At 41.4% G+C, this 12,833-nt stretch overlaps 1 protein-coding gene across 3 annotated transcripts; it reads left to right on the top strand.

Annotated features, from left to right (window-relative positions):
* The first annotated feature begins 864 nt into the window (after positions 1-864).
* On the top strand, positions 865-11,265 carry LOC130552091 (collagen alpha-1(XXIV) chain-like). Of its 3 annotated transcripts, none has more exons than XM_057330184.1 (12): positions 865-957; positions 1,167-1,211; positions 6,395-6,448; positions 6,541-6,585; positions 8,173-8,226; positions 8,337-8,390; positions 8,859-8,912; positions 10,053-10,106; positions 10,193-10,246; positions 10,729-10,773; positions 10,890-10,943; positions 11,142-11,265. In XM_057330184.1, the coding sequence occupies exons 1-12, from the start codon at positions 916-918 to the stop codon at positions 11,256-11,258; spliced, it is 672 nt and encodes a 223-aa protein (XP_057186167.1). In that variant the 5' UTR covers positions 865-915; the 3' UTR covers positions 11,259-11,265. The 3 variants fall into 3 exon arrangements, with proteins under 3 accessions (XP_057186167.1, XP_057186166.1, XP_057186168.1); XM_057330183.1 differs by having other exon boundaries at positions 947-1,045; XM_057330185.1 differs by lacking the exons at positions 865-957; positions 1,167-1,211 and adding an exon at positions 1,484-1,567.
* The last annotated feature ends 1,568 nt before the right edge of the window (positions 11,266-12,833 follow it).

Genomic DNA, 12,833 nt, shown 5'->3' with positions numbered 1-12,833 from the left:
TATATATATATATATATATATAATGGGTTTACAGGGGGGCGCGACCATGAAAAGGTTGTGAACCACTGGGCTAAATGAATAAATGTAAATGTAAATAATGCTCAAATGCATCTCAGTAGCTGTTTTGCAGATTGTAAGATTGCGATGTAGTGTTAGAAAGTGTCTTCTATTCCCTGCGGAAAAGTCTTAAAATCCCACCAGAGGTCTGGGCACGATGCCTGCTGTCTGCAGACGCGAGTGATTCATCACAGGCACGTTGAGCGGATGAAAGCTTGTTGGAAAACATTCAGAGGCCGCCGGCATCTGAACGACACAACATGCACATCCACTCCCAGCGCTGCATCAGTGCATAACCGACCGCATGTGCTGCACCATCATCATAAAAAAAATACTCGGCTTTCCTTGTTCACTGCGAGACAGACTGGACAAAAATGTCTTATAAAATATTCCTTACATACACACAGTATATAAATCAATCACTAACTGAAAGGGATTACTATGACTAAAATGAGTTTGTTTCTTCTACAGAACGTAAAAGAAGATATTTTGAAGAATGTCAATCATCAAACAACACCGAACCCCATTGACTTCACAAAACCACTGAGACACTTCTCAAAATATCTTCTTTTGTGTTCCACTAAAGAAAGAAGAGTCACTACAGACTTACAACCACCTTAAAAATGAATAATTGACGACAGAATTGTTACGATCACTTGAGATATCCGTTTAGATTTTTGTAAAAGTTTGTCTCTCTTATTGTAAGCATAACACTATTAAAAGTCCTTTAACTTGAAACGTTCAAAACTTTAATCAATATTTGATACGCCGTATCATCAGACTTCCAGCACAGGGTGAGATTATCACTCAACCGATCGGCTGCGTGTGTGGAGACACGCGTGTCTGGTGTGTTGCATCATGGAACAGTGTGGCCTCGGGGCGCCAGCGCTCAGCAGAACTGTGAGTGATGTGGAAAGATGCTGTGTTTTTACAGGGTGTTGTGGGTGATGTGGGTGAGAGAGGACCGCCTGGACCGGACGGAAACGAGGTACACAATCTGCTGTCATCAGTTAAACCCGCGACCAGATGCTTATACTAAATAAAGACAGATTATGATGAAGAATTATATTGTTTTGTGGCTGAATTCTGTGGTTTTGTCTGTTTTTTAGGGACCTGTTGGGGGAACCGGCAGCGGGGGTTTCCCGGGTCTCAGAGTGAGTCCTACACACACACACACACACACACACACACACACACACACACACACACACACACGTGTATATACACAAGCATCATGTGTGCTTTGATCTAGTGGTTCAGATGATTCGTCTTTTGTCTGGTGATGTTTCTGAAAGTCTGACTTTCTTTGACTACACTCTTAAAGCAACAACGAGCCGTTATGGTGTATGGTTACCCCATGTGGTTGATAAGCGCAATTGTCTGAAACGTGTGTCGTAAATACTGTCGCAAAGTGTCCCCGTTGTCAGCTCAATACACATGAATTTGTTTACAAAGCTGATGGAACCGGCGTACCCAGATACGTCGTTTTGAAACTATGTCCACCGATCAGGTAAAGTAGCCCGTGTTACCATATGTTCTCCAGATATCATTACAAAGTTTCATGTATTGTTACACTATAATTTACTACTATAATGACAATAAAGAACGGTAGACCAGTTTTTTTGCGTGCATACGTTAGTTGTTCTCGTGTATGTACGCTGTTTTCATAGCGAGTAGAGTGTACTGTTACCCAAAACACAACGCATGGACGTGAATGTGTTTATTAACCTTTAGTAATTTCTGTTGTTATTTTTTTGGAGGTCACTAAACACACTCGCGACCAGGCGTTGTGTTTTGTGTAATGACTACACTCAACTCGCTATGAAAACAGCGCATAGCATATAATTATACTTAACGATAACATTAGCGTACTCAACGACTGAACTGTTCAACATTTACGTGCATAACTGGTCTGAACTACGGAGTCTGCACATTTTTACCACAAAACGTTTATTGTGGATTGGTAGTCTTCGTTTACATGCATTACGCAAATTCGTGACAACAAACAACATGCTAGCTATCGTCACCGGGGCAACAAAATATTATCTCTCAGCTACCTTACGGTTATAAATTGTGAACCGGTGGTGCGCCAATGAACAACCTGAACGCATCCTAATAACAAATAAGCTCAAAAGTACAGTAGTGTAAGAAAAATGTACATATAACACTAACAAATCCAGTAGCAGGACCAGTTTTGCAACCCGTTGCCTCTTTCAGCTCGCGCCACCGAGTGTAAGCCCGTCCGATATTGTTTCGTGATCGGGCTAGTGTCTGATCACTCTCTCTCTTTCTTTTCTTCGCTTCCTCCGACAACACCCTCTTTGATTTTTTTGCAGGCTCTGCCATGGTGATGGTTTGAAGACTTGCGTTGAACTAGATGGTCTCGTCTTATTGTTAGATGTTGGCTAACTTCTCCCAGGCTATGAGTAAAACCTGACGTATGCCGTAAAGCAGGTGATGGGCGGGGCTTGTGAACCTACCCGCACACCAAAGTTACAAGTGTGATTTCAGCCGATAGAGGGCTGCTTAGGTAGCAGCGGCAGTAAAATTCGTCCAGTTAAGAGTTGTCCCACCACTAAAACAATTTTTTTAAATAAGATTATTTTAAAGTCGAAAAACAGCTCGTTGTTGCTTTAAAAAAAGGTGCTTCAAAGGTTCTTAGATGCCGTTGAAGAACATTTGGTTCCTTTTACATGTGAAGAACCTTCTGATTCACAAAATGTTCTTTGTGGCGAAAAAAGGTTCTTTAGATGATAAAAAAGTAAGAAAGAGCTTTTGACTGAATGGTTCTTTGTGGAACCAAAAATGGTTCTATGGCACCGAAGAACCTTTTGAAGCACTGTTTTTTAAGAGTTGAGCAGTAATGGTGTCAGGATTTCATCAGTGTGTCCTTTACTCTTCAGCTACTGTACAGAGTTGTGTCACACCAGCGGCTCCTGCCAAGAAAATATTAATAACATCACAACACTTCAGTACAGGATAAGAGATCTGGAGATGAACTTTGTTTTGGCTAAATATTTCCTTTAAAGAGAGGGAGAAAGAGAGAGAGAGATAAACACAGAAGGACCGTAACAGCCATCAGTTGAGTCAAGTGTCAATCATTAAAAACAAGCAGATCTTTACTCCTACGTACATAAGATGAATTAATTAATTCATCATTAAAAACCCGTTTTAAACACCAAATCAATCCAAACTTTGCAAGATCATTCAGTGCTTTCTGATCAATAAAATCTATTCAAATTCTTGATTTAACTGAATTACTAAACACTGCCTTACTGTCATCACACACCATTTGATCTTTTCTTTTCTTAAAGTGTAAATGGTCATTTACGCATAGCCTAATATAAACTGAGCAATTGAATAAATAAACAACATTTAAAATATTGAAGGAAAGAGCGATAGAGAGAGAGGATCTGTGATGTCTTCTGAAGGCACACGATAGATTTAAGATGTTAATATGATGATATGAATATCATACGAGTGATTCTGTAATGTGACAGATGATGTCACTGCTGGTGGGCGGAGCCTCGCCTGATGCTGTCCAGAGTGACGTCTTGATGGCACATGTGCTGTAGATGGTTCAGAGTGTCTGCGGTGGAGACTCACGTGTGAGAGAATGAGTGTGTTTAAAGTGATGGACAGAGATGTCAGACGCTGGTTTAAAGAGCGATGTGAGGCTGCTAATGCTTTCTCCTGATGATGGTCCTGGGATCAGGTTTTCAGCGTTAGTTGACTTAGAGGCGTGGAAATCAGTTTAGTGCAGTAAAACGGCCTGTTAACCGTGAGCTTGTTAGTTCCGGTCTGAGTTTGTGTAACGTCAGTGTGAGTCGGATCAGACACGAGGAGGAGATGGTACATGTTCAAAACACCAATCACTGCTCATCGTGTCGACATTACTACACTTCACATCAGGTTCTGAGATTTGTTCCTTTTTTCGCAGGCCTCAGATCAGCAGATGAATGCGATACAGTACATGTTTACCACCTCTTTCTTCTTGGACCTTTTTTATCACATCGCTCGGGGAAATGTGTTTTTATGACGTGTGAGATGTGTTTGAGTTTTGTAGATGCGTTGGGTCTTTACAATCCTCCTCTACAGGCAGCTGCAATGTAAACAACCTGTCTATTAAAACTGCAGCACTGCATTTTAATAGAGAATAATTTGAGAATAATGACTACTGGAGATGTTCTGCAGCGCTGATGTTGGTTAAGAGTGGTTGGTGGACATAAAGAAGCACTTTAATGAGAAACAGACCCACAAACAAACACACCGTGACACAGACTTCAGATGGGCTGAAGTAGAATAAGAATCAGTAAAATTCTAGATTCTAGAAATCTAGAATTCTAATTCTAGAAACTCGATGGTGTGTGAGATGAAGGCAAATACTAGTTTGACAATTTATCCAAAGGTGCTGCAAAATAAAATGTAAAAAAACCTGCTTAATAAATAAATGGCAAATGTGTGAGTTTTTTCAACTGTATTTTAAAGTACCAGTGAAATCAAAAATTAAAATTTCAATTTTTATCATGAAATATTACAGTGATTGTGGCTAATAGCTTACCAATGTGGGTCATTCTCTTTTTAAAATTCGTGTGTCCCCATAATCTTCAGTTAAAATCTGAAAATGCACTTCCGTCCTGTAGTGACTATCCATCTGTCAGTCTGCTGCCATTTCCCAGAGCCATTGAGAGAGAGAGAGTTGCGTCAACTCCGTTGATTCCAGTGGAACAGTTTTTTCACGGAGGCTCACGGAGCCTCTCAATAGTTCCCGGAAGTTACTATTTGTTACTATTGCATGGAGCTGCAGCAAAACAGACCGAATGTGACCTACTTTCAGGGCTATGGCACCAGGCCCCACCCTCTAGGGCCACGACGCGTACCGGTGACGGCACATTCCTGTACGGAGAAATATTGAGTCAGCACCACTGCTACAGCGGTCTCCGTCACGCGCGCGCATACGTGTTGGCATGACTGATGAAGCTGTGTACAACCATCACAATAATCGCAAGTTTACATTGTTTTTGTATGAGCAAAACCTCTTAAATAAGCTTATTTTACTGATATATTATATAATTTGTGTTTTGTTTTCGCACTCTTTATTTGTTGTAGCCTACTTGTACTTCCATTCTGAAAGATGATGATTCATCAGGAGAGATTGAGATTTGATTGAGATTGAGGTTTCCCCTCACACAAATGCAATGTAGCATACATGTATACGACTATTGACTTTGGCATTGAAATTCTATTTGCGTTCTTGACCAATGAAATACTGTAGTAGCACATATATACTGAGCAAGCTAGGTAGGGCCCCGTGTCTTCTAACTTGGGCCCCACCCCATGCTTGGGACGGCACTGCGTACTTTTAACCCATTTAATGAATAAAGAAATGAAAAAAAAGCATTTAAAGACAAAACATAACTTTCTGGAACCATCTGAAGGCTCCATGAAGCATGTGACACGCGGAAATATTGAACTTCCGTTGTCACGACTCTCTCTCTCAACGGCTGTGCCGGTTCCATTTCAAAATGCAATGGCTGTTTTTATGCATCCAATCAATTCGCAGTGAAAAACAAAAGCCACGCCCACGATTTTTTCTCATTCGAAATTACGTTACACTCGGAAATGCGTCAGACTACGGAAGTAAAAACGATGGCAACTTCCTCTTCACAGGGACTTTAAAAAAAATTCCAAAACGTGTCAGCTTTTATCAGCCATTTCTACTATACCTTTTGGAATTCAAATGTATATAATTTTAGAATTTGTTTTTATTTTTATTGAAGCTCTTCAGAATTGGAAAATGTTTCCTCCATCACAGTATATTTGGTCCAGAATGTGCCTGTAAAAGATCAAATGTTCCCTCAGAAGATAAGAGAGGATCAAGTTTCAGCTGCTGTCAGGAGTACAGGTGGCCGGTGTGTGTAAAGTGAGACCGCATCACATTGTCAGGATCCATTTCACCGACCTCGCGTGTTGAAGTTTAAATCAAAGTCTGTGTGGATTTGAAGTTTCCTGTCACTTTGGAGCGTGTTGCTTGTAGGAAGGGAAACATTCATAGCGGCTAGCGTCATGATGTGGTGGACGGGTGGATCGGGAACATCCTTGTAAAACTGTCATTCAATGTCCATCACACCACAAAATCTGTGAAGAATTATTCAGTACAGTGAAGAAGAGATGATGTGGCCGTTGAGTCGTGTCTTCTGTCAGGCGATGTGCTGCCTTGTCCTGTTTTTCAAACGTTCTGTGGTAAAAAACACAGAAGAATGATTTAATGAATGTTTCAGGAATGATGCTTTTTGATTTTGAAGGAATCTGATGCTGATGTCTTTATCTCTCACAGGGTGACGCCGGGCCTGAGGGACCTCGTGGATTTCCAGGAATTGTGGGACCTCAGGTAACATCCGCTCGCATTGCGACTCGTTTTGTCTTAATCTCATTGGCTGGACATTGAAGACCCTCCCGCTGTACTTGTTCTCTGATTGGCAGGGCCTGATGGGAGGGGTGGGACCACCTGGAATGAAAGGTGATAAGGTGATTTAAATATTTCTATTATTGTAGTGAACATGTCAACTTAAAGGGATAGTTCAGAGGCAAATCAAAATTTCCCCATGTTTTACTCGCCCTCGAGGCATCCTGACTGAAAATGACTTTCTTCTTGAAGAACAATGCATACAGAGTTATAATACCACGCATCACTTTTCTTCCAAGAGGTAGAATGGAAGTGAACGGGTGTTGATTTTTTTGAAGCTCCAAAAAGTGCATCCATCGATCAAAGAACTGCTCGACACGGCTCCGTGGTCTTAAAGGGGACATATGACTCGGCTAAAATGAATATTATGGTTTGTTTTACATGTAATGTAATGTGTAAACATGATTTAAGGTTCAAAAACGCTGTATTTTCCACATACTGTGCATGTTTGTATCTCCTCTTTGCCCCGCCTCTCTGAAACGAGCAGATTCTTTACAAAGCTCATGGCTCTGAAAAGCGAGGTGTGCTGTGATTGGCCAGTTCACCAGTGCGTAGTGATTGGTGGAATACTGCAAACGTGTGACGGAAATGTTACTTGCGTCTACATTTGGGCGGTCTTAGTCAAATCAGACCACCAACTGATGTAGATTTGTGGGGGTGTGGCTACACGAGGCGTTTCAGGCAGGTCTGGGTGAGCATTCACTTTTACATAGAATGACTCTTTTGTTCCCACACTTTCATTTATGCAATTATACACGTCTAATACATGCATGGGCGACTTATAACACAGAAAACACGTATTCACACCATATGACCCCTTTAACAAAGGTCTTCTTAAGCACATCCATGTGTTTGTTTAAGAGAAATATCCACATTGAGAGCGCTATTAACGTTGATGTCTAACTATCGTTATCCCTAGTTTTTCCGGCAGATGAAGCAGGCGTGTCGTAAATTCCTGTGATGAACGTGGCATTTTTCGTTTTGTTCCAATAGGATGCCATCTACTCTGTGCGGGAGCTTTCGTCACCGTCATTTGCTGGAAAAACAAGCCTCAGGTTCACGCGCAGCTGAGGGAGAATGGAAGTTAGACATTAACGTTCATAGCGCTCTCAATGTGGATATTTCTCTTAAACAAGTGCATTGATTCGATTCAGAAGACCCTCGTTAAGACCACGGAGCCGTGTCCAGCCATTCCAAAAATTGCCCCCCATTCACTCCCATTCTACGGCTTGGAAGAAAAAAGATTTTATAACTCTGACTGCATTATTCTTCAAGAAGAAAGTAATATTCTTTGCCTGTGAAATATCCCTTTAATTCCCGTGCTATAATGTGCATATGTTATAGAGTCAGTACAGGTATGTTGTGCAGAAAACCAGAGATCGCGATAAAGATCAATTCAATGTGAAACTACTTTCAATTCAAAATAGTCGTGTTGTAATTTGTGGGTTAATGACTTCCTCGTGTTTTTTTTGTTTGTTTGGAGTGCGTCTCGCTCTGTATTTAATTACTTTCTTTGTTTCACTCGCATGTAAATGACCTCTAGCGGTCCTGTATACTTGTATTTTTAACAGATGTCTGACTGTAGCGCTGATCGGTGTGTTATGTGTTCTATCTTTATTCTACAATCTCTGTGTTACTAAATGATTTAGGGAGAACCTGGATTCAGAGGGGAACCTGGAGAAACTGGTTACCATGGCGACAAGGCGAGTTTCCAGCAAAGGCTGAATGATATATTTCTGTATATACACGCTCATTTGAGGTAGTTTGTGTACAACAGCGGTGATAAATTTGTTGTTTTTTCGTGTTGTGGTAGGGAACGTTTGGGAATCCCGGACCACCAGGACCTCGTGGAAAACCAGGCCCCCCTGTAAGACCGCACGTCTTGTTCATGATCTTTACAGACTTTAGTTTCTTCTTAGCTGACTTGGATCGGTTCTCTGTTCTGTTCATGTTGCTTTTTTAAAAATGTAAATGCACTATGTTTGTTGGCGGTAGTGTTGAGTTTTAGATTTAGTTTGGTTTAAACTCGGATGTTCTGGTTTTTAATGGTTATATCTGGCGTCACGGCTTGTTTTGATACTTCAGACGGATTGTATTTATTTTGGGTCAAGTGCATGTCAGGAAAAACTGCATCTCTGTTTGGCGGGGGGAAAGTAAAGCTAAATAAAATGAACCGCCCACGCTTCTATCGGCCGACTAACCCTAAACAAGAAAGTATTGTCCAGAAACCTGCTGCTGGAAATCTGAGACTCGTGGTTTTTTAGGACTTGGTCTGAACGTTGGTTGTGTGAGTGTGTTTATGTGAAATTCATTATAGATGTTCTCTTTCTGAAAGGGAAAGATGGGGGAACGTGGACCACAGGGACCTCCGGGACCACCGGGACCTGAGGTAAGAGAAACGTCACGTCACAATTTAAGATTTGGACTTTCTGACTTGTGTGATGCATGTTTTTTGTTTTAAAACCGTCACACAAATCCACAGTCATCTATGGATGAATATCCACTGAAATCTCTTGGTGTGTCAATAGGCTCTAAGGTCTGACTGTTTGACACCAGATTCATGGAGTTGGTTTGGTTGTCTGTTGAGGATGTATAAAGTTTGCCGTCTGCAGGGTTTTGATCTGAACTCAGACTAATTGTCTCTGAAAGGATTTGGGTACATGTGTCCATCAGATGTCGTAACTCAAAACCTGTTGTGTATTTTTCTACAGCGATGCATTAATCACACATACTCTGTTTATTGTGTTGAATAAATAGCTCTGTGTAAACGCTGTGTAAATTGTGTTCTTTTCAGTGACGTGTTCCTCTTCCTCGAGGTCTGTGTTAGTTTTGCTTTTGATAAACTGGATTTGTCTTTTGTTAACGGCGAAGTGTAACTGTGGCTTGTCCGTTTAAACACAGAAGCATCTGTGCGGCAAATGGATGAAAGTGTCCGGTCCACTGTGAGGGCCTCTGATGACGTCACCGTAGTTTGATATCGGCCCTCTAATGGCTCTTCTGTGTTATTACATGTGTGTTTATTGGCATCCTGTTTGTTGATGTTAATATTTATTTACATATTGAAAACAAATCAAATATATTACCATGTCTGGAAAAGTTTTTTTAATGAATTGAATTAAATAGGATATTAACATCAAGTCAACAATATCTTACTACATATTTCTGCTTCTGACGGGTATGTTATTAAAACATTAATCTTTTTGTAATCTTTCAACAAAAAATGGCACAAATCTCTCTTACTTACTCTACAGCAGTTCTGTTCTTATTTCATTGATGGATTTGCTGTTTCTGTTGAAAGAGCACTTTGGTGGCGTAGTCACTTAAAAATAAAACTCTTAATGATGAAGAAAATCTTCTTCACGTGTGTAACCTCCCCCTGACCCCCACTGACCCTTAATAATGATGAGTGGGCGTGGTCTAGTGACAGGTGTGTGTGGCTGGACTGACAGCCATTTATCACCTGATGAGGTTAATGTAAGGTCACAATGTATTTTCAAGTATTTCTATCATTTTTGTGGGTGTTTATTAGGGTTTTCCAGGAGACATCGGTGCACCAGGACCAAACGGCCCCCTGGGACCAAAGGTACAGAAAATCTGCTGAGCTCTCGTGCTTGTGCTCACATACATCTGAATGAAGTTTTTCATCCCGATGAACTTATTTCATTTTAGGGTATTCAAGGAGTCAGGGGCCCCCAGGGACCACCAGGGCCAAAAGGAACAGAGGTGAAGCTGCATTTTTGCTTTTCTGACTTTCTAGAAGCACACAGTATGATCCAAACAGAAATAGTGAATAGAACTGTATAGAATGGGCAGGTTGCACAAGATGGCGCCGGAGAGCTTTTGCGACACCAGAGTCCGCAGATTAATTTCCGGTCGTATAACACTATCGAGTTGTTTTGACTTAACGAAGTGCTCAGCAATGTAAAGAGGATCTGTCATATCGGTTACTTATTACTTTCTTCTTTTTTATCTAAAAAAATCCCCCTTTTCCCATAAAGTGTTATATGACCTGAAATTACACTGTCGACTCTGGCGTCCCAAAAGCTCATCGGCGCCATCTTGTGCAACTAGCGAATAAAGTGGGTTGTGTTGATCATTGACAGATGTTGTTTAGTTCTTTCATCATCACCTTGTTTCTCTGGTGTATGATGATGTTGTGTGATTTCTGAATGTTTACTAAAGCGCTTCCGTGTGTGTTTCTTCAGGGAGATGAAGGCCCCCCGGGTCCGCCTGGAAGTCCTGGTCCCACTGTGAGTGTTTCTTTTCAGAATTGTGTGTTCTGCGACGAATGCAATATGAGGTGTCGCTAGTTAGATGTCAGATTTTGACAGTGAAACTGGCGTGAGCGTGTCTCTCTTCACTACAGGGCAGACACGGTCGAAAAGGTTTGATTGGAGAACCTGGACCTGAAGGTCTGAAGGTAAAGAGATCACACACACCTTCAAAATCATCATCTGTGTGCCAAACACAAAACCAAAAACTCATAGAATCCATTCATCAATGCATCAGTTTTTCAAAGATAAAACACACAGACATTAAAAACACACAGGGTGCATCATGTATTGTTTACAGATGTTTCTGGGATTTTATGTTAAATAGTTTCTTGTCTTTGTCTCAGGGGGAAACCGGTGATCTCGGGAATGTTGGGAAAATTGGCCCTCCTGTAAGTAGAAGTCTGTCTGTCTGTCTAACAAACTATTTGCCTAGCAACCACTCACAACGCAAAACAATTTAAACAACCACATAGAAACACCCTAGCAACCACCCTTAGCTCTGCTATGAGTCTGTCTGTCTGTCTGTCTGTCTAACAAACTAACTTGCCTAGCAACCACTCACAATGCACAACATCTTAAACAACCACATAGAAACACCCTAGCAACCACCCTTAGCTCTATCTATCTGTCTGTCTGTCTGTCTAACAAACAAACTGCCTAGCAACCACTCACAACGCAGAACATCTTAAACAACCACATAGAAACACCCTAGCAACCACCCTTAGCTCTGCTATCTGTCTGTCTGTCTGTCTGTCTAACAAACAAACTGCCTAGCAACCACTCACAACACAGAACATCTTAAACAACCACATAGAAATACCCTAGCAACCACCCTTAGCTCTGCTATATGTCTGTCTGTCCGTCTAACAAACAAACTGCCTAGCAACCACTCATAATGCACAAAAACGTAAACAACCACATAGAAACACCCTAGCAACCACCCTTAGCTCTGTCTATCTGTCTGTCTGTCTGTCTAACAAACAAACTGCCTAGCAACCACTCACAACGCAGAACATCTTAAACAACCACATAGAAACACCCTAGCAACCACCCTTAGCTCTGCTATCTGTCTGTCTGTCTGTCTGTCTAACAAACAAACTGCCTAGCAACCACTCACAACACAGAACATCTTAAACAACCACATAGAAATACCCTAGCAACCACCCTTAGCTCTGCTATATGTCTGTCTGTCCGTCTAACAAACAAACTGCCTAGCAACCACTCATAATGCACAAAAACGTAAACAACCACATAGAAACACCCTAGCAACCACCCTTAGCTCTGTCTATCTGTCTGTCTGTCTGTCTAACAAACAAACTGCCTAGCAACCACTCACAACGCAGAACATCTTAAACAACCACATAGAAACACCCTAGCAACCACCCTTAGCTCTGCTATCTGTCTGTCTGTCTGTCTGTCTAACAAACAAACTGCCTAGCAACCACTCACAACACAGAACATCTTAAACAACCACATAGAAATACCCTAGCAACCACCCTTAGCTCTGCTATATGTCTGTCTGTCCGTCTAACAAACAAACTGCCTAGCAACCACTCATAATGCACAAAAACGTAAACAACCACATAGAAACACCCTAGCAACCACCCTTAGCTCTGTCTATCTGTCTGTCTGTCTGTCTAACAAACAAACTGCCTAGCAACCACTCACAACGCAGAACATCTTAAACAACCACATAGAAACACCCTAGCAACCACCCTTAGCTCTGCTATCTGTCTGTCTGTATAACAAAAAACTGCCTAGCAACCACTCACAACACAGAACATCTTAAACAACCACATAGAAACACCCTAGCAACCACCCTTAGCTCTGCTATCTGTCTGTCTGTCTAACAAACTAACTGCCTAGCAACCACTCACAATGCACAACATCGTAAACAACCACATAGAAACACCCTAGCAACCACCCTTAGCTCTGTCTATCTGTCTGTCTGTCTGTCTAACAAACTAACTGCCTAGCAACCACTCACAATGCACAACATCTTAAACAACCACATAGAAACACCCTAGCAACCACCC

Source organism: Triplophysa rosa, linkage group LG3 (genome assembly GCF_024868665.1).
Source record: "Triplophysa rosa linkage group LG3, Trosa_1v2, whole genome shotgun sequence".
NCBI classification, from domain to species: domain Eukaryota; kingdom Metazoa; phylum Chordata; class Actinopteri; order Cypriniformes; family Nemacheilidae; genus Triplophysa; species Triplophysa rosa.
This window is presented reverse-complemented; position numbering and strand designations above follow the sequence as displayed.

Bases quoted from the DNA above. Each gene is read 5' to 3' on its own strand.
- LOC130552091 (XM_057330183.1), top strand. From the start codon at position 965: ATGTGGAAAGATGCTGTGTTTTTACAGGGTGTTGTGGGTGATGTGGGT. The intron at 8,913-10,052 runs GTAAGAGAAACG...GGTGTTTATTAG, and splicing joins CGGGACCACCGGGACCTGAG to GGTTTTCCAGGAGACATCGG. The intron at 10,247-10,728 runs GTGAAGCTGCAT...GTGTTTCTTCAG, and splicing joins CAGGGCCAAAAGGAACAGAG to GGAGATGAAGGCCCCCCGGG.